The sequence below is a fragment of the Aulonocara sp. 'chitande type north' Nkhata Bay genome, linkage group LG13 (genome assembly GCF_057382095.1).
Source record: "Aulonocara sp. 'chitande type north' Nkhata Bay isolate Kocher_YH1m ecotype deep benthic linkage group LG13, A_spYH_male_GT1.1, whole genome shotgun sequence".
NCBI lineage: Eukaryota > Metazoa > Chordata > Actinopteri > Cichliformes > Cichlidae > Aulonocara > Aulonocara sp. 'chitande type north' Nkhata Bay.
Window position 1 is genome coordinate 20870135 of NC_141356.1, and position 24548 is coordinate 20894682.

Here is a 24548-nt window from a genome sequence, read left to right on the forward strand (position 1 = left end):
TCACAGTGAAGAGAAAGCGAGAAACCTCACAGGAACCTGCTGAACATCAGCACACCGCCTGCTCCTCCTCTTCAAAGTTTTCTTAGCCCGCAGACAGTACGTGTTCCTGTGTTTGTTCACGCCCATCATCTGTCGCTGCAAACAGGTTGGCTTGCTGTTATGACTAAGAGCAATTGTGAAAGGCAGTGGCAGCTGCCTACCCATTATCCCACTCACTGCTGAAGCTGTTTCCATTTTGCATGACTTAAAAGAAGAAGACGGAGTTTAAGCAATGCACATTATTGCATGCATTTGCGTCACACAGCTCTTAGCTGTAACTTAAGGCGGCATGCATGGAAAATAAATATCTTTAGTGCACAGAAACTCCATTACAATCATACATAAGACATTTACCGAAACTGCATCTGGATGCAGGACCTGCGAGTTGCATGCATTTTCTCCTGCATGAGTGAACCGTATGGACAGATAGCAGCAGACAGTTATATTTATTAAAGATAAACTAAAAACAGAAAATATGAGGCGCTTTTGCATAAAAAAAAGGTTTCTTTGTTACACATAGTATATATGCTTCCTCTACACATTTGTTACACATCTTACGCAATAACAAATTTCTATTTATCACCACGGGATAATCGCAGGACTCGGTCGATGCAGGCTTTAAACGTAAGATGTCGCTAAATCACTACTCTGCTGATTTCCGTCCAGGTTTACACCCAGTGCTTCATTTTCACATTATTATGTAGAGATCTCTTACTCTGCACTCATTTTTCAAGCACCAAATATTTTGATAATCTTTAAATATGACTGGTTTGACAGTGTTTGTGTGGCAGAAAGTGGTACACAATGCTAGCACAATGCTATAGTCAGATATATTATATTTGAATCTAACTCTCCCAGCTCCTCCAACAATAATTGAAAAGAAAGATGTTTTTTTTTATTGTGGTTACATGTGATAATCTTTTTATGTTCCCATTTACACTGTTATTTCAGCTGCTGTACTGCCAGCTTACAGTCTCTGGGTTTCAGTACTGCCTCTTCATATTATTTATCATATTTTTCATCATTTTTACTAAAATCTGTCAAACTTGACTTTTTTGGTACCTTGTCACTTTCCCTGTTGTGCATAGCATTAGACAGGCTGAGGCTGTAATAAAAAGCCTTCCCTGACTGGGGTAAGTGCCAACGCTAGTCCCGCAAAGCGGTCAAAATATGGGACATTGTGCCAAGATTTCTGACGAGTGGACAAGGCTTAAAAATACTGTCCAGTCCCACATAAAGAGGGACATCTGGTCACCCTGACATTTATACTGAGCAGATTGCAATTAAATCAAACCTATAAACATACACATATATTTACATGTTATTGAAAAAATACTTGCTCAAACGTCTGATGCAAACTAAGTATTTAGTGTTAGTTTTTATTTATTATTTAATCGAAATAATAATATATGACGAATTGTACTGTATTATACTCCTATTACACATGGATTCATATAAAAATTATAGTAAAAAAAAACACAAATACAAATCTAAACGACATAGCTCTATCGATGTTTTTGTTAAGCGTCAGAGTGATCATCTTCATAATAGACGATCTGCGGTTGTCGCTCAGCAGTAGCAGTGTTGGATCCCTGTCCTGAATCGGAGGAGATGGGCTGAGGTATAGAGCACAGACCCAACAGCAACCGAGATCCACGGCGGTTCAGCGCACCACTTACAGGAGGGACGACTTGGGTAAGCTGACATGGGTCGTTAAACTAAATGAATTAAGCTAATAACTTTGTTGTTTCATACACTTGAAGTTGTCCGTTTAATATTTAACGAAGCGGGCTAGCAGGAGCCGCCAGTGTTAGCTCGGGGTTAGGTTAACGTTTGTGACAAAACTTCTTTCTCCCAGCTAGTTATAAACGGTCGAGCAGTAAAGAAAAAGCAGTATTAGGGGAGATATATTGTAATTATCCGTGTCTTGCGAATCGTTTTACAAGTTTGCGGCACGCTAAGTACAAGCTAACATGAACCATATCGTTCTCAGTTAAGTTGAGGCCAGGGAGCCACAGCCACAGCTGCTGATGCTGCTAACACAGCCGTTTTCAGCGTGTTGTGGTAAGCTGGAATACCCAACGTTAGCTAACAGTTTTTGGTTGTGATGTTATATTTACGCTGGGATTATGGACTCTTGTTTCCTAAATCCTTTGGTTTAGACGCGCAGGACTCAGCTAGTAGACTAAACCCACTGAGCATCTTCGTTTTGCCTTACTTTGGAAATAGAAAAATCTAGACTAGGCATTGCTGTGGTGCGAGAAACCTGGGTGACCAAGTAACTGTTAAGGCTGAAACCGGGCTCTATTTAAAGGTTTCTGGTGAGAAATTATTTGTTTTATTTGAACTAGAATGGCCTGACCCACAAAGAGCAAGTGAAGTCCCCTGCCCCTTTAGTTAATTACCTTTAATCCCTTACCATTGTTTTCTCTCCCTTTTATTTATTTCATTTGTTGCGTTTTTTCAATCCACATCCTGACACAAGCAGCATAAACCTTTACTCTGCAGTTACTATTTCCAGTTGCTGTGGTACTTTAGATGTTACAGCAGCAGTTTAGGACCATGAAAACAAAATACTGACTGTCCAGTCCTAAATGTTGACTTATGACTTGGGTATCTTGTGACAGTGTTTGTGTTAGTGAGGCCTTCCAGCAAATGTAAAGAGTCAGTCTACCTGGGAAATGTTTGACCTAGAAAGAAGTGGGCTGTTACCACCATCTTATCTTAAGAGGTTGACCTTTAAACTTGTAAATCTTCACTGTAGTCTGGTTAGCACTTTCAACAATTTATTGTAATGTTTCCTTGTATCTTTCCTAAATTTAATTTACAGTGAAAACCGTGCTGTGTGATCCCATACAGAATTTTTGCGTTTCTAAGTATCCTGGTAGTGATCTGTTTTGAATCCTTACTAGAGAAACCCAGATATGCTACTCAAATAGAGGCTGGGTTACTGATCACTGCTTGCCATGTGTGGATTGCTTTCCTTGGCACAATTATGCGTGTCCTGTAAGGAAAATTTTCAAAGATTTACTTGCGAGGGAGCTGAATTATCGTAAGGATATTATGACCATTGACCCTGGACACAAAAATACCTACTGTGCAAAAACTGCACTCTGTCCATTCTGTATTTGCTCTTACCTAAGCACAAGAGGTAGCTTGCACTGTAACATATAGTAGCTTACAGCCACCTCCGGTGAGTTAATATGAACTTATATTTGTTATTTTGACAGTTGAATTACTGATGTGTTGTTATGTTCTATATATGTCCTGTATAATCCCCAGCGGGGGATTATATATCCCCCCATATGCAGACATACTCACTGTGATGAGCCCCTTTGACAAGGGAGCAGCTGAAAGTAGAAAGGAGTGCAATATATTTGACCATATTAAATCCAGCTCTTCATCACAGATTCATCAAGATCTTTGTAACGGTCAGTCATCACTGCTTCTGGGGAATGCCTTCTTTGGGAAACACTTGGCTCGGGAGCTGCCACCAGTCCTCACTGAGGCCTTCCCCAAACCGCAGTCTCAGACCTAGATCTAGCTCTCTGCATTCTCCTTTAAGAAACATTGTCAATCAAATTCAAGATGTGATAACTATTAATGAAAAGAAGTCAAACACAAACTTTAAATGAAACTGAAGTAAAAAAAAGAAAAATTATTGTCTACATTAACAAATTTCTTCTGGGGGCCCACATAGTTCAGATTCAGTCCCATAAATGTGTTGGTGTAAATAATTTCATCTGTATTTAAGGAGAAGGCTCATTTTAATAAATAATCATGCACATTTTTCCTCTGCAGGAGATGTTAGGGATGTAGCTATCTTCAGTCCAAGCCCTGTCTGATAGTGCTACCTTTGCTACACCACCTCTATTACTTGTCTACAGACCCCATGAGAACTTGGGTTAACAGCATTGGAATTTAGTCTGTGTTGTTATTGTGTGTGCGTTTTTTGTTTTTTTGTTGTTTGTTTGTTTTGTTTTTAAATGTTGACCCACTAGATTGACAGGTGACCTGTGACATATACATGTTTTTAATCAGCCATTTTACAAAACAGTCTTTTTTGGGGGGGTCATGCTTACTGCTATACACCAAAATACAGTTTTTATTTCATATACGATGTGATTAGTTGAACTGATAAAATGTCCACTGTTGCTTCAATGTTTGATGTTAAGAGTATGTATGTTGACTTTAAAAACAGTGGTAGTGAAAAACTTTTTTTTTTATAAAAAAGAACTATAAACACTTAAACAGTTGACCTTGAGGCGCCGCTTCTCTGTCCTGAGCAAAGTTGTACAAATCTTTTTATCGATGAAAGTGCAATTTTGTAAACTACCATAAAGTTCAAAGTTGTTAATTGATCATGAGAACTGGATATTTGCTGTGTTTACTGAGGATATGATCTCATTGGTTTCAAGGTTGTCTCACCTGATCCAACAAGAGATAAACCAATAGATAACAGGAAGAGTGGGTGCATTCAGGTCCCTCCTGCTTTCAGTGAGTAAGTTTTAATAGGCCTTGGTATTACTCACCTTCTTGATGTGAACTCAAGTGACACCTAGATATATGCTTCCTCTACACTGTTTATTTAATCAACAATATTGCTGTTTATTTACACTTCTTAGTGAAATGCGAACTGTAAATGAAATGTAGATTTCTCAATACTGAGTGTAAGGCATGATTTAAACCAATATGAAATGTTTTTGCATTATATTTAAAGGCTTGACTACAAGCTCTGCAGTCTTGCTCAGGCCTTTTTTATGGGATGGCAATGGCTCAGGACATAGATCAGGTCACCTGCTAATTGGAAGGTGGTTGGCCAACGTATCCTTGGGCAAGATATAAAACCCTAAGTTCCTCCTCATGTGTTCACCGGAGTGTGAATGTCAGAAAGCACTTGGACATGTGTGTCTGGAAAGTATTCTCTGCACTTCACTTGTTCCACATTTTGTCATATTGCAATGTTATTGCAAAATGGACTAAATTCATTTTTCACTTTAAAATTCTACACACATTACCTATAATTACAAAGTGAAAAGGGTTTGCTTGAGATTCTTGCAGATGTATTAAAAAATTAAAAAAACTATGCTGTGAATACACGTGCACTGTCGAAAAAAAGTACTGTTATAAATGTGTGTGAATGAGACATGTTGTATAAAGCACTTCGAGTGCTCAAGTAGAGTAAATGAGCACCATAGAAGAACCAGTCCATTTACCATTTACATCATCACACACAGATGGAACATCATTGATGCCCAAGCTGAATAACAGTGCCCTAATATTGATCCTTGCACGACCCCCGTGTTACAAGTTCTTGTGTGTGTTGGAATTAAAATAATATTATCTGTGTCATAGATTTTATGTAGATCCAGAAGCAATCATCTCACTACCCCACCTTTTTCTAAATTTGCCCTAACAACTATGGTTGTTAGAATTCAAATAGGGTAGAGTAGGCTGTGCTTTTCAGGTGTTCTACCAACTGGTCATTTGCAAACTTTTCAGCAACTTTGCAAACAGAAGCAAGCGCACAGGTCGAATTGTTTTCTTCCTGTCTGTCACCTGCCTTGTATAAAGGAGTTCCTACAGCAATTTTTAGAACGGAAGGAAATGCTGTATTTCACAGAGTTATTTATAATATAAAACATAAACAATTATTTATCTAGTCCCTTGTGAGTTTTTACATTTCATTAGGGGTTAAATAAATGTATTAACCTTGGACTCACCTGATTGATTGAAAGTTAATCCTGTGATGATATTTGAGAAAGCATGGAAATTAGATTCTCTCAAATATCTACCTGATTCTTCCAAAAACTAAACAAAACAATGCTGTGAGCTTAAGCTGCATACCCAGTCTGTATTTTCTTTGTATGTTTCATGTTCCCACATCTATACCAGCATCAGCCATACTGATGCAGATTCACTTCGGCTGTTTGGGTTCCCTAAGTAATTGTGAGGAAATGAAGTGCTAGCAAAGCTTTTGTTAGACGAGTCAAAATTGGTTTGCTTTTTGTTGGTCATATGTGGCTGATAAATTATTTTGGACTTTACTGCACTTTTTGTTTTTATATCTATAATCTTTTGGCTGCTGATTACATGTTTTTAATGGTACTTGCCATGGGTTCATCAGTCAGTGTTTTCTTACATCTTTTTGCAGAGGATATCTATGTTCAAGTAGGAGCTAAAGGAAGATGCCAAAAATGGGTTTTAAAAAAAAGTATTACTAGTAGGGCTGCACGATTAATCGTTAGAAAATCGCGATCTCGATTCATACTTATGTGCGATCTCATTTCCAAATGACAACGATTTAAAAAAAAAAAAAAAGACGACGATTGTACCGCATTTTGGTCCGGGACGTAATCTGCATGAAAACAAGCGCTCACTCTTCCTGCTCAACAAATGACAAGGGCGGAGCCTTATACCACTGATACAGAAGCTGTGCCGTGTGATGCTAAAATTAGCAGGAAAAAACAACGGAGAGCACGTCAGGGATGACGAGAAGTGACAGGAGAAAATCGGTCCCGGTCAACCACCCAAACATCAATAACGGGAACCTTATACAGCGCTTCCCTATACACGTGGAACTCCCGCAGGCACAAAGAAATTACGGAGGCTATTACTTATCACCTGACCAAAGATATGGCTCCCATCAACACTGTGCAAAACGAGGGACTTAGGAAAATGATCAACACCCTAGACAAATGCTACACTGTGCTGTCCCGCAACTATTTTTTCTATTGTGGCACTACCTGCTCTATACACGCAGTGTCGAGCAACGGTGGAGACGGAATTTCAAGCAGTACAACATTTTGCAGCAACAACAAAACGTGAGATATTTGTTGTTTTTATGTTTATTTATTGTTTTTATGTTCAGTCTCAACTGTTACGAAGTTGATGTGCAGTTAATAAGTGCAATAAATATTTATACTGGAAAAGAAAATCGTGAGAGAATCGTGATCTCAATTCTAAGCCAAAAAATCGTGATTCTCATTTTATGCAAAATCGTGCAGCCCTAATTACTAGTGTAAAAAAAACAACCCTGTTCAGCAGAAGCTAGGAACTAAGAATAATGAAAAGCATTTTTCTACCTGATGCTGTGATGACAAAATAAATCCACATGATGTATTTAAATATGTTAAAACCCCCCATTGAAAGGCACTTTGGGTCAAACAAAGTCTAGGGGAGTGATCATTTTTTTAATGTTATATTGTTATAGTATGGAGGAAAAAAAACATACATTTTTAAAAATTTCCCTTATTCCCTACTTAGTACATATCTTGGCTAACAAAGCTGTTATCCATATTTAATTTTTATTATTATTATTATTATTATTATATCTAGTTTGCATTAAGACTTTTGATATAATCCTCCTTTTCTCTTCCCTATCTTTAAGTGTATTTAATTTCATCTTTTGTCAAATTCTTCTCTGCATCACGAAAATGGATGAGCATGCTTTCAGCTGAACTTTTGCAAAGTACTTTATTTACAGTGTCGCCAGTCTCCACAGAAACGTCTCTCACTTGACCTTCGGTGTGTACGTAGCGTTAAGATGGTCGTCTCTGACACTGCTGCTCCTTTCTGTAGCCTGTGTGTGAAATAGGATGACTCAGAAGCTGACTTTTATGGGTAGATGCATATTTTACGGGTAGATCCAGAAACTAACTGAGATGCTAACAGCCTAGACTCCCTGCACAACAAGCGGGCCTTTTGTCCCCTCCTTGCCCTCATCCACCCACACAGTGCTCATAATGTTCTGGAAAAAGAGCGCTTTATCTCGGCCTTCCACAGACTCATCTCACATATTGTAGGATTGGTTCAGAAAGACAGCAGCTTAAACAGGCTAATGTGACTATATCCCCACAGTAACACTGCACCCACCCACGCGAGTGCTGACATTGAGATGCGCACATTCAGACGTGTTGGTCTAAACATTTACTTTTCAGTTCATTAAAGGAGAGCAGCAGGGATGTGGCAGCACTCAGCAGGTTAAATATTGCACACTCTCTCCTGTGTGGGTCCTTTAGGTGTTTGTTTGGTTTTTTTTTTTTTTCTCCCCTCTCGTCTCTCCTTTGTGTCGAACATGACTGAGCTCACTGGTATTTTTTGGCAATACTCAAGCGGTGCTTAGCTGCGGAGGCAGGGAGGTGGGTTGAAGGGAGGGGATAGAAGGGGTTGGCCAGAGGCTTGCCAAATCGGATGAGAGAGAATTTGGGAGGAGATGACTGAGAAAGTGAGAAAAGAGAGACACCAAGGGAAGAGGGATAAGGGGTGGGGGGCAAGCTAGGCTGGGTGGAAGAGAGAGTGACAGTGTCGAGTATGTTTTACAGGGGGAAAAAAGAGGAAGAGAGAGCGGGTGAGGCTGTTATAAAAGGATAAAGGCGGGGTTGTGGTTTGTGTCACATGATCCCCTCACTGGTTGTAGCCTAGTGAGATCCAGGTGGCAGAGACACCATAGATGCAGTAGATGAAGACAGCAAAAGAAAGGGAGAGCAAGACTCTGCACAAAGAAAACTTAAAATTCCCCATTCACCACGCACCCTCTTCACTCATTTTTCTTTCCTCTCTTTTCAATGTGTCCTTAAGGAATTCCTCCGTCCCGCTTTTCCCTTCTCTTCTCCCGCTCCTCTCTCTCCCTTCCCGGCCTAAGCGGGCTAGGGAATGTCCCGGTGGCGCGATGCCTTACGTGGACCGACAGAACCGCATCTGTGGCTTTCTGGACATCGAAGAGAATGAGAACAGCGGCAAGTTCCTGCGCCGTTACTTCATACTGGACACACAACAGGGAAGCTTGGTGTGGTACATGGACAACCCACAGGTAAAGACACAGAGATGTGTTAGCTTAGCTCTTAGCTTTACTGGAGGGTGGCCTCAGGGCAACCGTACAGGCAAACTGGGAAACTACATGCTGCAAATTTTAGTTATCATATAGATGATTGGCTTTCATGCAGGTGTATCTTGACTGTGAGCCACTGATAGCAGAGCCTCCTCTATAAATTATGTTTTTTAAAAATTATATTCTAACATGCTTGGAAAGCACATTTTACAGACAAAGGAGGATCTCAGATCTAATGCGGTGTCTGTGTTGTAACTATTGGCAGACACTCCTGTAAATCATGTCAGAAAGGGCTGTCTGTGGACTGCAACACAGGGGAGTAACTTGTAGCTGGAGGTGTGTTTGGTGCTTTTCTTACCTGCAGCAGAAGCTGTGTGGCTCACACATGCCCAGCGTAAGCCTAACTGATGTTAACCAGCACGCATGTGCAGCATCAGTATCAGCATGTTTTGAGGTTGGTGTGTTTTGCAGCAGTCGTGCAGGCTGCAGGTATTCATCCATTTAAATAGGGAATAGAATGTACTCATGTTGTTGAGAGGGGCCCAAAGAGACTACAGTAATATTTGCACTGACCGTAGTGGTTGGCCATCAGTGTCTACTCTGTGCCCCATAGTGTCACTTTTTATATAGTGTAATATGTCCTCTGTTGGCACATAATCTGATTTAGATTTGCTGTATTTGTTAAGTGCCCTGTTACATCAAGTATTCATAAATGATGTAGAGCAGGAAAAAAATTGTAAATAATTGAATAAGTCTCTTTCTTTTTATAGATTGAAAAAAGTTAAATTTTAATGACGTTAAATCTGGATCTCCCAGTTTCAGAAACACAGGAAGGCACTGACATTAACTGGATGGAGTGCAGCCAACACATGCTGTACTTACTCTATAATATCGACTGGCTTTGCAGAACCTCACCCCCAGACCAGATCACATTTGATCTTCTACGGCTAAAGGCCTGCCTTACTGGCACTTCTATTGTGTATTGTATTGCGTAATTGCATCATTAGCTTGAGCTTCCTTTTTATTGCAAGTATTTTTCTTTTCCACCTTTTCTCACAGAACTTGCCTGTTGGTACGGTCTGTGTTGGTTCCCTCAAGCTCACATACATCTCTAAGGTAAGCTAGATCATCAAAGGAGCTACAAGGTTATATACAACTGGAAGACTTCACATTTTTTTAGTTGAGCTTGAACACTAACGTCTGTGGGATTTGTTCTTATTTAGGTCAGCGATGCCACCAAGCTGAGGCCTAAAGCAGAATTCTGCTTCGGTAAGAAAATGCACGTCATCAAATCTGTTCTTCCAGTCAGGATATTAGCATAATAAAAGCACAGAAGACTTCACTCTTGTTTTTAACATCTTGCATTTCAAATATTATTTTGAACACATTTTCCAATGATGTCACTAATGAGCCTTGGATAATATGATTCATAGTATTATTCATACTAAACAGGAAAACATCTTGCGTCTTTATAAAAATACAACTTGACAAATGTCTGAACTGCTTTGAAAACATGAGCAATGATGGTGAGTTTAACCACATGTTGACTAAGCTGGATACCCTTAATATAACCTAAGGGAGGACTATTTTTTTGTCCTTGTCTGCTCTCTCAACATGGTCAAGCACAGCTTTTCTCAGGTTTTTTCCACCACTGATCAAGCAGCATTGTTCAGCGTTGCGTGGTTTGTTAATGTAGAAAAATGCACGATGCTCCAGCAGTTAATGGCCTGGGGTTTTTTTTGACCACGTTGAACTATTCTATAAGTAGAATTTATTATCTGTCCTATTTTAAAACAGTCTTTTGTGTATTGCTAAGGTTTTGTCTCATTCTTCTCACCTACTAGTTAATAAGGATATCCCGGGGCATTACCTATTGCTGACTACAATAAGTAAAACATTTTATAAAGGCATAAGTTGCTGGTGTCTTCTTCTGGTGCGTTGTTAGCTAATCTTGATGCACATTGATTCTGCAGTCTTTAGAAATGAGTCGCATTACTCTGTGCTTGTGGGTCCCTGTGATTAGAAAACTGACTCTTATGCAAGAACTTTCTTACTTACTATCTTTAAAATGGACCTACTGTGCTCTTTTCCAACTCCATAGTTTTATTTTTTGACTTGACAAGAGTAGCTTTAGCAGCTAGTGTAGTGGGTAACACGTTTGTCTAGAAATCCCTGGGAGGGTTGTGTTAGGAAGGGCATCCAGCGTAAACATCTGTGCCAAATCAAAAATGTGGATCCATCCGCTGTGACGACCCCTTGTGAATATGCAGCAGCGGAAAGAAGAAGACTAGAGTTGTTTTGCATGATTTATAGTACAAAATATTCTTTATTTGTCTAATTCTGGGCCTCCGTACAACTCCAGAGTTATTCCATTTCTATCCTTTTGCTTTAAAGCCATCCTTCCTTTAAGCAAGCTGATTGGCTGCCTCTTGCAGGCAGAAGGTTTTAACAGTGAATGTGTGGGGCTTCAGTGCTCAGTTTAGTGACTGAGATGACCCTGTTTGGAATAACTTCACAAAAGAAACTGAAAATGAGCGTATAGAGCAGTCTGTAGCCTGAGCTTTTACTTCTCCATACGTTGATCTTATTAATTGAAACTTTGTGTAATATGAACACTTCTGGTAATGGTATACGGTAATTAATTTTATATGTTAAAATAAAAGGGTAATAAAGACACTCATTTTGTATGAGTGAATTATATAATCTTTGTATTTTACCTGGACTGGGTATAATTTATGGGGTGTTGATAGCTTTTTAATATTGTTTGATGTCCTCTTTGCAATGTCCTTCAACAAAGAAATACATAAAGCCCTATTTGTACTTGTCTTCTTACCTCATGTGGCCAAGATGGGAAAAAATATTTAATAAAAACTATTAACTACTGTCAGATGTATTTATTTTTTAAGAGTAAATCTTCATCGCAGTGTTTGTTTACTAGCCTAAGTCTTCATCTGTCCAGTTCAATAGCAGGAAATACTAGTGTGTGACAATATGTTCACACTGCATGTGTATATCTGGCTGTGTACACAGCAGTTGCCTTGTTGAAGTTATGACAGGATGCCGACATCCTAATCAGAACCTGATTCGCAGACGTGAGAAGCTATTTTTAAATTTTGTCTGATATCCATGAATCGTGCTCCTCCCCTTTTCCTGTGTCCAGCAAGCCAAGGCATGATATAGGGTGAAGCAATGTTGACATTTAATTTATAGTTTAAAAAAACTCAAACAGACTTTTGTTTGCAGCTCATATGCGATGGAGAAAGATTAAGAGCAACTGTGTGAACTTTGGCTTTTGTCTGCATTTCCCAGCAGCATGCATTGTTTTGTTATGTGTAACTATGAGTCAGATCTGATACCCCTTCTCCCAGATTTCATTCCAGCGCCAAAGATACCACTGCAATTCCACTACTGCCGAATAGTTTATCACTCCCACAAACAGTGGACAGATTTTAGCTCAAGACTGTTGGACAATTTCCTCCTGGTCATCTGCTTGAGGCCAGATAGACAGAATTATTTTGCAGGAAAGTAGTGGAATAGTGTATTGAGGTGTCCAAGATCTGGAATAAATACACAGAACGGGGAAGAATGATCTTCATTGTGACACAGTTTGCCTTTTGCCTTTTCACAGCTCTCCCCCGCCTGATTTACCAGGCCAGCTTTAATGTAATTTATTGCTATGGTGTCAGAAGGAAATAGAGGAGACACAGGGACGGTTTGAGCTGCAGAACTGAAGGATTTATGGCAAAGCCAGAGAGAAAAGAGACTTTATTTCTTTCAGCATCTAAATCCTGATCCATAGCTAATCAGCATTTGACCCAAAAATTTCTTCATGATTGAAATGCAGTCTTCTCATGTTCATGGCTGTAAAACCGTGTGAGAATATTTGGTTGTTGGTACCCCCCCCCCCCCCCCTGTCATGGTTAGACGTGGGTAGGTGGTGGCAGACGGAGACAGCTGAGTCTAGCTGGGTCATCATCGCCATGCAGAGAAAATGCTGCTGGGTGTGTGTGGGAGAGTCCCTTGGCTCAGTTGTTTTTCACTTCCAGAGAAATCTGTGGCGGTGGATGTGTCCTGACACTGATACAAGAAAGGGCTGAATACACTCTTCAATATGTCTTTGTATGTGTATTTGTTTGTAATTCAGAGGGTGTATTGTAGCCTGATTGTGACAGAAGAATGTACTTTCACTTTTTCTTTTGTTCCCAATGCTCTTTTTTTTTTTTTTTTGTCACCTGTAAGTCATCAATGCTGGGATGAGGAAGTTCTTCCTGCAGGCCAATGATCAGCAGGACCTTGTCGACTGGGTCAACGCTCTCAATAAAGCCACCAAGATCACTGTGAGATGATAAACAAAAGACACACACACACACATCTCAGATTCAGCTTTTCTAATCTGCTCTTTCTGGTTTATGTTTTATCACTTGGAAAAACTTTTATTTCTTCCTCTTTCAAGGAACTAGATGGAAGTTAGTCAGAGCATGACTAACAGGATGCTGCTTTGTACAGAGTTCTGGGATAAAGGACAATGAAGTTTTGGGCATGTGGAGGGGAAATGGGGATAAAAGGCTTGTCAGAGTTTGCATGCATAAAGTTTCATGAAGCTTGGCTTGAAGTTTGTAAAAAAGAGGCTATTTATACCTAAAGCTTTTGTGTGTGTGTGTGTGTGTGTGTGTGTGTATGTGTTTGTTTGTTTGTTTTTAAGGTTCCAAAGTTGTCTGATGGCCAGCAGAACTCAGAGAACCAAAAGGCTTTGCCAGATGTTGCAGGGCCCAAAAAACAAGTCTCCTATAAGACTGAGATAATTGGAGGAGTGCCCATAGTCACCCAAACACAGGTAAACTTTACCCGTGAATGCAGTGAACCACATATTGTATTTGATTACATTTGCATGTATACATATGATAACATGTACTTTATTTATCCCACCTTTGGGAAATCCTTCAAAAGAAAATGTGTAAATTTGTTTTTAAACTAGACTATTCCCAAAATGCTGCTTTTATATTGTATCTGTTAGAATGATTTAGTCAAGCTATTTCCAACTGTTAGATCATTAGTTTTCACCTAGCAAAAGTGCCCAAAGAGAGCTGCGTTCAGGCTCTCAAACGTGTGAAATTTTCTGCTTCAAACACAGAACAGTTTTTCTACAGTTTTAACCTGTCAGATAAATCGACCAATTTAAAGACCTCACTTTGATCTTGGAGAAACTGATATCTCTATGTTCTAAAGTGCAAAACTATTGTTGAACCAATAAATGATTAATAACATTTGATAACTACTTTAATCCATAATTTATTGATAAAGGAAATGATCCTTAATTTCTGATGTTGAAACTACTGCATTATCTTAATATCTGTGCAACAGTCGTCGTAATGTTAATCACAGGTTGTTGTTTTTTTAACAGTGATTATGCATTCACCAGTCAGGTCACCAAATACACCATGCTAGTACAACTTTAGATGCCCTTTTACCTTCAAAACTGCTTTAATTCTTTGTGTTAGAGATTTAACATGGTGCTGGAAACATTCCTCAGAGGTTTTCGTTGACGTGATAGGATCAAAGATGCAGATTTGTCTGCTACACATCCGTGATACGAATCTCTCATTCCACCACATCCCAAGGGTGCTCTGTTGGATTGTGATTTGGGGACTTTGGAGTTGATTTGAGTACAGTGAACTCGTTGGCATATTCAAAAGATGTTATCTTAGGAGTAACCATTAAAAGATAAAGGGATGGACATGGTCAGCCAAAATACTCAGGTAGGCTGTGATATGAAAATGCTGGAACCCAAAATGGGGCAATAAAATATCACCCACACCATTACACCGCCAGAAGCATCCTGGATCATTGATGTAAAATGGGATGAATCCATGACTACTTTTGCTGCTTTAGCACACCTGCTTTATGGTTAGTTGAGCTAAGTATTCACAGCAGGCCTTGGTTGTAACAAGTGGTTATTTAATTTACTGTTGCCTTCCTATCAGCTCCAGGTACTCTGGCCATTGTCCTCTGAGAAATGTCACTCACTGGATATTTTCTCTTTTCTGATCATTCTATGTAAACCCTATAGAAGTGGTTGTGTGGGAAAATCTCAGTAGATAAGCACTTTCTAAAACACTCAGACCAGCCTGTCAAAGCCACGTTCAAAGTTACTTAAATGTGATGCTCGATTTGACCGTGTCTTCAGGACTAAATGCATGCTGCCATGTTACTGGCTGATTAGATATGAGTGTTAACAGTTGAACAGGTGTACCTAACAAAGTGACTGGTGAATATTTTTATTTCTTGACCAATGTCTTTTTCTCAAAATTCAGTTAACTAGGATCATTGTCTGATCGCTTGTCATCACAGAATCCAAAGTGGCAATTTGTGGTGTTTGCTTTTCACAATGAACTTCAAATTGACATTATTTTATGTCCTTCACCCTCCAGCATGAAGGAGGTGATGGCGCAGATAGAGCTGAGCGTGAGGCCATGCAGCGTTCCCACAGCCAGCTGCCTTACTTCCTGGGGAGGCCAGCTCAGGACCACAATGTCATCAAGTCAGGCTACTGCGTCAAGCAAGGAGCTGTGGTGAGCACTGACACAACCACTGACACTGTTTTTGGTTATTTATTTATTTTTTGCTTAAAATTAGTTAATTTAATTTGTCCTTGTGTTGGTGTTCAGATGGGTTCCCCTGTGCAGTAGTTCTGCTCAGGGACCCAATTAAAAAATAAAGTAGGTAAGCTCCATTACAATTAATATAATGATAATCTAAGAAAATTCAGCTCCTCCTATGTGTACAATTCTATACTTTTAGAAAGACCCAAAAGTAAAGTAAAATGTGTAAGAAGTATAAAAAGATGTGCTTCTGTAATCTGAATCTTTTTTTTTTTTTTTCTTTTTTTTTCTCCCCAGATGAGGAACTGGAAACGGCGATATTTTCTTCTCGAAGAGAATTCAATGAGTTACTTTAAGTCAGATTTGGTAATTAACTGTGATTAAGTTACATGAAGCTTTTATGGAATGTTTAGATTTGTAGTACACACACATTTGATTTTCCTCCAGAATCCGAGGGGGAAGTATCTGCAAACACAACCCCGAGTTCCAACATGCTTTATTCATAGCCTGTGGAATTCAATGCCTTCACTGTACATGTCCGATCATGCCTTCTTCCCTCCGGGTTTTCTTACTTGCACACACACACTCACACGCACACACACACACACAGACTGTCCTCTGGATAATACTGTACGTCCCTTACCCTGTCCTTGTCTAGGTCTGCCCTTATTTGACAACTTTATCTGTCTATTTGGCTATCAACAGGCCTCAAGGACACAGACTCTCTGTCTGCTGTATCAAAGTGCTGTGTCAAGAAAGTTGCAACCATTAGTGTTTGCAGTTTGCTACTTCTTGGAAAGTTAACCTCCTTCTTCCCCTGTGAACCAGAAACTCTGCACCTTTTCTAGCTATCCCATTAGATACAGCATTTTAAATGTGAATGCATTATAAATAATATTTGTCCTGTGTTATGAAAAGTTAATTCTTTGTTTTTAGGAGAAAGAGCCTCTCAGAATGATCCCACTAAAAGAAGTTCACAAAGTCCAGGAGTGCAAGCAGAGGTATCTAACAAGTCCCAACATTTTTCCATTGTACAGAAAAATGTCTTTGTCTCGGTGGTTTGTGCTTACCTTTTCTGATAAAGATAGAGATGAGATCAATTTGATCCTGTTTTTTTTCTGCTTCATTGTAGTGACATTATGATGAGAGATAATCTATTTGAAGTTGTCACCACATCAAGGACGTTTTACATACAGGTATGCGACTCTCTGTGATGAAAAGAATGGCTCAGACGTGAGTGCTTACTAATGTTGATGAATCTGGTATTCAGTCTTGTCTGTCTGCATCTTTACCAACTACATGTTACCCTTCCCGCCACTTCTGATCCTGATTTCCACTCCTTATGTTCTCATTCTTTCCTTCATTTCGTTCTGCCTCTTTTCATGTCTGTCTCCACTAGGCGGACAGTCCAGAGGAGATGCACAGCTGGATCAAGGCTGTGTCGGGGGCCATTGTGGCCCAGCGGGGCCCTGGGAGGTCAGCTGCCACGGTAAGTATCTTCTACTACGGTACAACACAAATCCACCATGGGAGGGAACATAAGTCACTGCAATTAGGTTAAAGTTTAACATCAAAAGTAACGTCAGCCCTGAATTTTACTTGCATGAGTAGAGTGGGAGACTTACTGAGTGACGTGGTTTGTAGTAGTCAAGATGATATGGTTGATTTGTGTGTTGTTTCACTTGTGCCGCTTGTTTTTTCTTATTCTTACACGTCCTCACGCAATTTCAGTGGCAATCTTTTTCTTTTTTTTCTTTTACTTCTTTGTAAACAAATGCATAATAGGAGAATTGGCTGTGCCGTTTTTTCCGCATGACATTGGTTCATCCTATAATAGTATTTTAACAATATTGTGTTGTAGTTGCATAGTACAGAATGGCATAGACTTGTAATTTCTAACTCCTGAGCTATGGACCTGTAAAGGGGATTGTGATGTTTATAATCGGGGGGCAAATTATAGCTTGAACTTTGCTCAAAACGGTTCTGAATGTTCCTCAAGCCTCTTCATTACCACCTACAAACGGGATTGATTTTTATTTTTAATACTACTTTTTTGAAATTATTTTCTTTAAATGTATTTGCATCAAAGTGAGAGCGATAGAGAGACTGATGGCATGCAAAAAGTCTTCAGTTGGAAACAAACTGTGGACACTGAAGTTCATGGCTACCACTTAATTCCAGTCCCATTGGGTTGCCCCTGAACTGATTTAGCTAAAGTGGGTAATGGATAACCAGCTGTCACCACTTGTTGAGCATTAGTTACTTTTCAGAAGTCTACGTGCAGGGAGCCGAGCAGCTTGACCCGGTAGGTGAGCAGTGAAATAAACCACTTCCATTGTCCTCACTGCAGATGAAAACCAGCCTCTGCCACATTTGGGCCCTTTTGGTTAGACTGAAGTCATTATCCGCAAGCGTCTGTTTCTCTGTGGTTTCCTTTCTTGCCTTCTGTGTCTTTCTCTCTAGCTTGTCTTTCCTTCCCTGTGCCTCTTTTCTCGATCCGTTTCTCCCTTTCTTCCTTTCACATTCTTTCCACCTCTTCTTCTCCTTTCCCAGTGGGCAGATGGCCCATCTGCTCTAATCCTGCTTTGCACTGTGTTGTTGCAGATGCGGCAGGCCAGACGGCTGTCGAACCCTTGTATACAGAGGTATACGTCCCGAATCGGGGAGTGCAGCAGCACGTATGTCAGCTCGTCTAAATCCCACTCCCTCCCCCTTTTTTAAGCTCTGGGTTCAGCTTTTTAATACTTTTTTTTTTTCACTTATTGGCTGGTCCTTTTGTTTGTGGACGAAGGGGAACAGATCAGATCCGACTGCACATCTGATGCGCTTTTCTTTTTTCTTTTTTGTTGCTTTGAACCAACCACACCCTACGTATGGCTGTGATTACCCAACAACTGCTCCTCCTCCCTTCACATCCTCATTCTCGCTGCTTATCTTCACCCCTCAATCTCCTTTGCTTTTTTTTTTATTGTTTGTTTTGTTTTGCAGCTCGCTGATATCAAGCTTAGCATAAAGTTTAGGGGTTTTGCATTTAGAATATTTGCAGCTAAAGGGATGCAATTTGTGCGTCAGGTGTTTTAAGAGTCGAGGTGTGCTTGCTTCTCTTGCATGTGATGGCTGTTGTCACAGGCATGGCAGTGCAAATCAAGCATACTTCAAGTCTTTCAAATGCTAAAAATGAAGGGTTTTTTTCTGCCACAGTACAAAATGACTCTAAACTGACCATCACAAGGCCCTGCAGCCTTCATCTTCATCCACAGCTTTCTTATGTTTTCTTTGTTGCTGATGACATTTCAGTGCAAAGTTGGAAGTATTCATGCACAAATATGCTCTGACTGCATGAACTGTCTGACCAGCTTAGCTATGAATAGTTTAAGCCTAACTGTATCTGTGTCTTTATTACTGCATCTTTCACACCTTCTGTTTCTCTTCCCTCCGTGCTCTGTTATCTCTGCAGTCTGCTGCAGCTGTGTACCTGTCTTAGATGTGTGACATCCTGCTTGTCTCTTCTCCTCCCTCCTGTTCGCTGCCTGTATGTTTATTTTATCTTTCTCATATGTTCCCATACAACAAAATCCTTGTTTTCATCTTGACTTCCGAAAGCACATCTCTGAATGTTGTGAATGTGTAACAACAACTCACCAAAGCTGAATCCACAGGTCCAGAGTCACAAACTCAGTTTTCATAGTGACATGTTGGGGCTTTTTTCTTAAACAGCTATCGGTTGGGCTGATATATTGGCCTATATTAGCTATTTGTTGATATATCAGTATTGGCATTTGTGACTGTTGATGAAAACAAGGGAAGTAATAAAGGGACAGAAGGAAACACCCTTCAACTGTGGCATGTTGTTACATAGTTTGTCCACCAGAAGGCACTCTGCAACTTCCCAGTAGGCAAAGCGGATTCACACAAACACAGGTCAATCAACACTTGTTGCAATGATGCCGTTTAAAAATAATCTTGTTTTATTATGTTGGTATGTAATCATAAATAATGACACATAAAAGAATAAATAGTGTTTGTTTTGTGTGTCTGAATGAAAAGAAAATATCGGCGGCTATATTGAATTTTTAAATCACAAAACATCAGGCTTTAATATCCTGTTTCGGTTGGGCTTGACTCTTAACAAAAAAAAAAGTCAAATTTAGAGCAGGTTAGCTTTAAATGCCTACAATGGATGACAACTGGCACTGCAGTAAAGGTTTGGGTTTTCCCAACCCTTCATACTGTGAGATTGTCTAATCTTTCCCCTCCCACTGTCCGCTAAATTTCGACATGAGCTTGATTTTGGACATTTGGATTCAACGACGAGAACAAAACAAGAACTTTTAATACACTTGTGATGCTTACTGTGGTTTTCTGTCATGTTTGTGCTACAATTTTACTCTTAAATTTTATGACGCGTAAGTGATAGTTAGGAAGTTGCACAGGCCTGCAATGTCATATGGTGTTACCGTGAATAAGCATCTTGGTGAAGAGGCTATGTTTAAAAATATACAGCCATAAAGGTGGTGCTTTCATGTGCACATTTTGGTGCATTACAGAGCATTGCAGAGTGTTTGTCTAACCTACATTTCACCTCCTGCTGACCCTTTTTTTTTTCCTACCTGTACTGAGTTTTTTTCTTTCTTCTGATACATCTTTTTTTTCTCAGAGATTGAAATCTGAAAAGCTGTGAAATAATGAGCAACAACCAACCACTGCACTCTGTTTGAACTTCTACTGCAACCTATTGAGACTACCAAAACTAAAACCTCCTGACACTACTTTTCCTGCTACCTCTACTTCTACTGCTACCACTCCTACTGCCGTCATCTCCATATTCTAGCAATGCTTCATTCTTGAGCACCTACAACTTCAAGCTGCATCAGGCCTCAAATGCGGGCGCTAATTCCAAGTCTGTAACTAACTTTGGCTCTTCTCACATGAAGTACACACGTCAGGATTTGACTCATCTCACTAACAACAACTCCTCTTGTCTCCTTCATTCTTGCTCTTTCTTTCCTCGTGCTTTTTCTGCTGCAGGAACACGGCAGCCGTTCCACTTTCTACCGCACCCCCACGGGTCCCCCCGTCCCTCGCTCGCCCATATCTGCAGTGCCACCATGCTACCCAGAGTGGGGGAGTGCTGTCACGTGCGGCACACGCTCACAGTCTGGCATGGGACAGCGAGCACTTCATGAGCCTGCTGCCACGCCCCAGTCACAGCCACACGCCAGCACGCCTGTCCCTGCAGGAAACACGCCTGGCAAAGTGACCTGCGACGCTCCCGTGACCAACGTCGCCAGCTCTGAGGAGTCACCGTGGCGCCGGCGGAGCAGCTTTGAGCCCCACATGCCTGAAACACCCCTGAACCTAGAGGATGCTGTTCTGCCAGTGAGTGAGGTCTAACCCGTTTAACTGGACATTAAAAGTCAAGCGGAAGTTGACTGAGATCCTCAGATAAAGAAGAAATCCTGTGAGCAACATTAATTTTTTTTCCCAGTCAAAGCTCTGTCACAAACTCTTTGGAACTACTCCATCGGTGTACAGGAGAAACAAGTTGGCTCACCTCTGAACTGCACTCTTGTGCCAAAGTCAACCCAGGCTCTACCCACCCAGCTTCCCCCCCCCCCCCCCCCCCCCCCCTTCCCGCCTGCTGTCATAGTTCAAATGATGTTATTATTTACCAAGAGTTAATTTACACCTTCTACTTAACTTGTGTCAATTAGCACTCAATAACAGCTTTATTTTAATCTGTACAGGCATAAAGAGGTGTTAAAAGCATTTAAGTGTTGAGGAATTTTGCAAACCACTTTGTGCCAAGAAAATAAGCGAGCTTTTAAGGGTGCTAGCTAATTCCTCACATCTGAAAAGAGTGTTCAAAGTGAGCACTGGCATTTTGTCACCTCTCAGATCTACTTGTACTAAACTGTGTGATCCATTCATACTCATTATTGTAACACTGGATTTGTGTACTATCGCCAGTGTTTATTTTTTGGAGCAGGCCAAGTCAGAGATCAAATCCTCACTTTAATGCAAATTAAAAGTTGACAATTCTGGACTGGGCTAGACTTAAAAAATATATATATATATAAAAAATGGAAATAGTTATGTACAATCCGATGTGTGTAATCATGCAAGGTGAAATGTATTTAGTCTTTTTTTTTTTTTTTTTTTTTTTTACAGTGGCCAAGCCACTGACTTGAATCTGTTTTTAAATATACGGGGAGGGTTAAGGTCTGTTCTTTTTGCAACTGTTTCCTCAACAACGTTTTGGTTGATTGAGTTGATGTTACTGACAAAATAAAGTAGTCTTCTGTGTACTACTACTACTACTACGACAGTAAATAGTTTTAACCAATAATCCACTTGTGGTAGTAAAGGCAAAGTGCCGTGCAGATGAAAAAAGAAAAACTGAAAGCTTTCACAGCGTGTGCACCATGTCACAACCCAAGTCACTCTTTCTGGTGAATCATATTTCTCTGTATTATTGGAGTAATTAATATTGATTTAAAAAGAAAAGCAACAACAATATGGCAGAGTGAGCTTTAGCTCGGTCCTGAAAGACATATTTGCTTAAACCTGTGTTTACTAGTTTGAAGATAATACTGAATTGATCAAGTGCATACGTTTTAATTCATAGTTTAACAGAAAAAGTATTCAAGCTCAGCCACTTATGTTGCATGCTAAGGTTTTAATAATACCTAAAATTGTATTATTTTTTTCTAATCTACAGATGTTTTGGTTGTTGCGTGTTTGCAGACTAGAAACAGATTTATTTTTTATATGCTTTTAGGCATGTCCTGTTCCTGTTCACTTTTGTGTTGACAGCCTAGTAGCAGGAAGCTGCCTCATGGTGTTATTTAAAAAAAAAAAAAAAAAAAGTCCCACTGTAATCCTTCTAAATAATACACACTAATCTTTTTTAAGTGCCTGCCGCATTAGAGCCTAGCAAAGCCAAGCTATTTCACCCTCTTTTCAGTCTAGTGTAATTGGTTTGAATTGTCTCTATTTATTATGTGGATGACTTGAAAGAAATAAACACTGAAAATGTGCTCATGTTTCAGTATTGTGCTTATCTTTATCCAGGAGAGCATGAGTCTGGTGGAATATAAGAGGTTTACAAAGTCTGCAAAGAGAGAAACTTTTGGCAGCATCCACAGTTTGATTTGAGTGTTTGATGTGATTGTAGAGAGTTTCCTCTGCCCTCTTGTGGCAAGAGAAAAATCTTCACTTTGTCATTGAAAACATTCCTGTGCTCTATAAACCACCAGTTATGTTTTCATCACGGATGACTGCAAAGGTTTCAGTTGATGGAGTGCAAAGCACCACACACGAGAAGCATGAAACAGATGTTTCAGCACAGACCCAGCCAAGAATCATAACAAGAATCATGTAAGAAGCATGCAAAAAGCCACATTAACAAAAGAGGGTGTGTCTGTGAGCTTCCCCTAATTCCATGTTTACAGAAATATTAGCCTCAACCAGAACAAGCCATCAAAATAATTACAATAAATAAGAAACTGACCATTTTTGGATCCTTGAATAAAAGCCATCAACTCCACACTCCATATAAAAGCCCTGCATTAACAATTTATATAATAGAATATAAATACACAAAGTATCAGAACTTTTGCAAACATAATTCAACTTTATTTTGTTATAATCCTATAAAATGTGTTTGCCGTTATATCTGACTAAGGTGGGCCTTTCCTATTTGCTAGTTAAAATTGAATTTGAAATTGTGCGTGATATTTAAATTCTTCCTCACAGCTTGATGATAAAACCTAATCTACACTACAGCTGAGTAAAAAGAGACAATCATCTTCATCGAGGACCAAAAGTATGAATGGAAACTGTACAAGTAAGCCAACTTGGCAATGTAGAACAGTTGGTGTACATGGAGCAAGTATTTCCACTCCAACATCGATGATAAAGCGTATGTATGAGCATCGTTTGTCATCTCTTAATGAGGTGCTCCTTACATATTCAGCCTTGAGCTTGATATGGTACGTGTGGACTGAATATTTAAAGCCTCTTTAATCAGCTGGATAATGAGTTATGGCATATTCAGGGGCTTCGTCTCTATGTGTGCAGTTAATTGTGAATGCTGCATGTGTGGACATTTTAAAGTACATGTGGATGGTGTCATTGGAAGAAGCAAAATCATTTATAATTAGCTGGTGTGTTTAAGTATGAGCTTGGATGTACAGCTCTTTGATATTCCATATATACCATAGCTCCTATGCTCATTGGAGGATGCCAGACTTTGGTGTGGCTTCAGATGTGGAAGTACAGCTCAATTTTGGTCCTTCAATGGCCTCACTCACAGCCTGGACAAACTTGGGAGGCGAGATCACACAGACCTCAGTGGCGTCCATCATTGGCTACGTTCACTGTCCTCGGCTGGAGGATGGGTGTTCCTTATAAATGAGGTTGCTTTCATCTGCAAGTTTTCCCACCGTTTCTCGCCTACGTAGTGCCACATAACGGAGCTGATGATGTTGCGTGGGTTTCGGCCGTTTTTGCATCAGCCAACAATGTGTGTTGTCTTGGACTGAAATTAAAGAGCGTTCAGCTTCAGCTCTGTTTTTTTTGTTTTTGTTTTTTCTGCGAAAAAAATGAATGAACCCTGTCATTTAACTCTTAACATCAGCTCTGGGTTACAGTCTACATTGTAGACTCTGTTTCCTGTGCTATACAAGAGTCCAGTCTGTTTCCGTTATGCCCCCCTTCTAATTGCCCCAAAGATACAAGAGATTTGGGTTTCCTGAGCCCCAGCACACCACAGGGTCCCAAGCAGGGGCATGGACAAATATTCTGCTGTATTTGTCGACCACATTTAAACCAAGAGGCACATAAAAAAGAGAAAAAACAAGCCTGTCTTAACACAGTCTATCAAACTGTGTTGGGTATTTTATGAGGCTGATTTACAGAGTTTACTGGACTCTTACAGCTCACCACAGACATCTTAATCTAACAACGGTTTGCTGTTTGCCAAAATTGAATTGAGTGCATTCTTTATTTGGATACCTGTACTAGACTTGTTATGCCCCTACTTGCTGGGTGCTTAACCCTGCATCATGATAAACAGG

The 24548-nt window shown here is 39.9% G+C and overlaps 1 protein-coding gene across 6 annotated transcripts; it reads left to right on the forward strand.

The window, feature by feature from the left end:
- Positions 1-1597: 1597 nt before the first annotated feature.
- LOC147316018 (pleckstrin homology domain-containing family A member 1-like) lies at positions 1598-22508 on the forward strand. Of its 6 annotated transcripts, none has more exons than XR_015124430.1 (15): positions 1598-1734; positions 8620-8851; positions 9929-9985; positions 10093-10138; positions 13109-13206; positions 13572-13703; positions 15298-15438; positions 15766-15834; positions 16405-16469; positions 16601-16664; positions 16868-16957; positions 18073-18146; positions 18926-19000; positions 20126-20368; positions 20497-20636. XR_015124430.1 is itself a non-coding variant. In XM_086259135.1 (15 exons), the coding sequence occupies exons 3-15, from the start codon at positions 8711-8713 to the stop codon at positions 20726-20728; spliced, it is 1284 nt and encodes a 427-aa protein (XP_086115261.1). In that variant the 5' UTR covers positions 1624-1734; positions 4458-4540; positions 8620-8710; the 3' UTR covers positions 20729-22508. The 6 variants fall into 6 exon arrangements, 5 of the variants coding, with proteins under 5 accessions (XP_086115259.1, XP_086115264.1, XP_086115263.1 ...); XM_086259135.1 differs by lacking the exon at positions 20126-20368 and adding an exon at positions 4458-4540 and having other exon boundaries at positions 1624-1734; positions 20497-22508; XM_086259136.1 differs by lacking the exon at positions 20126-20368 and adding an exon at positions 4458-4536 and having other exon boundaries at positions 1624-1734; positions 20497-22508.
- Positions 22509-24548: the final 2040 nt, after the last annotated feature.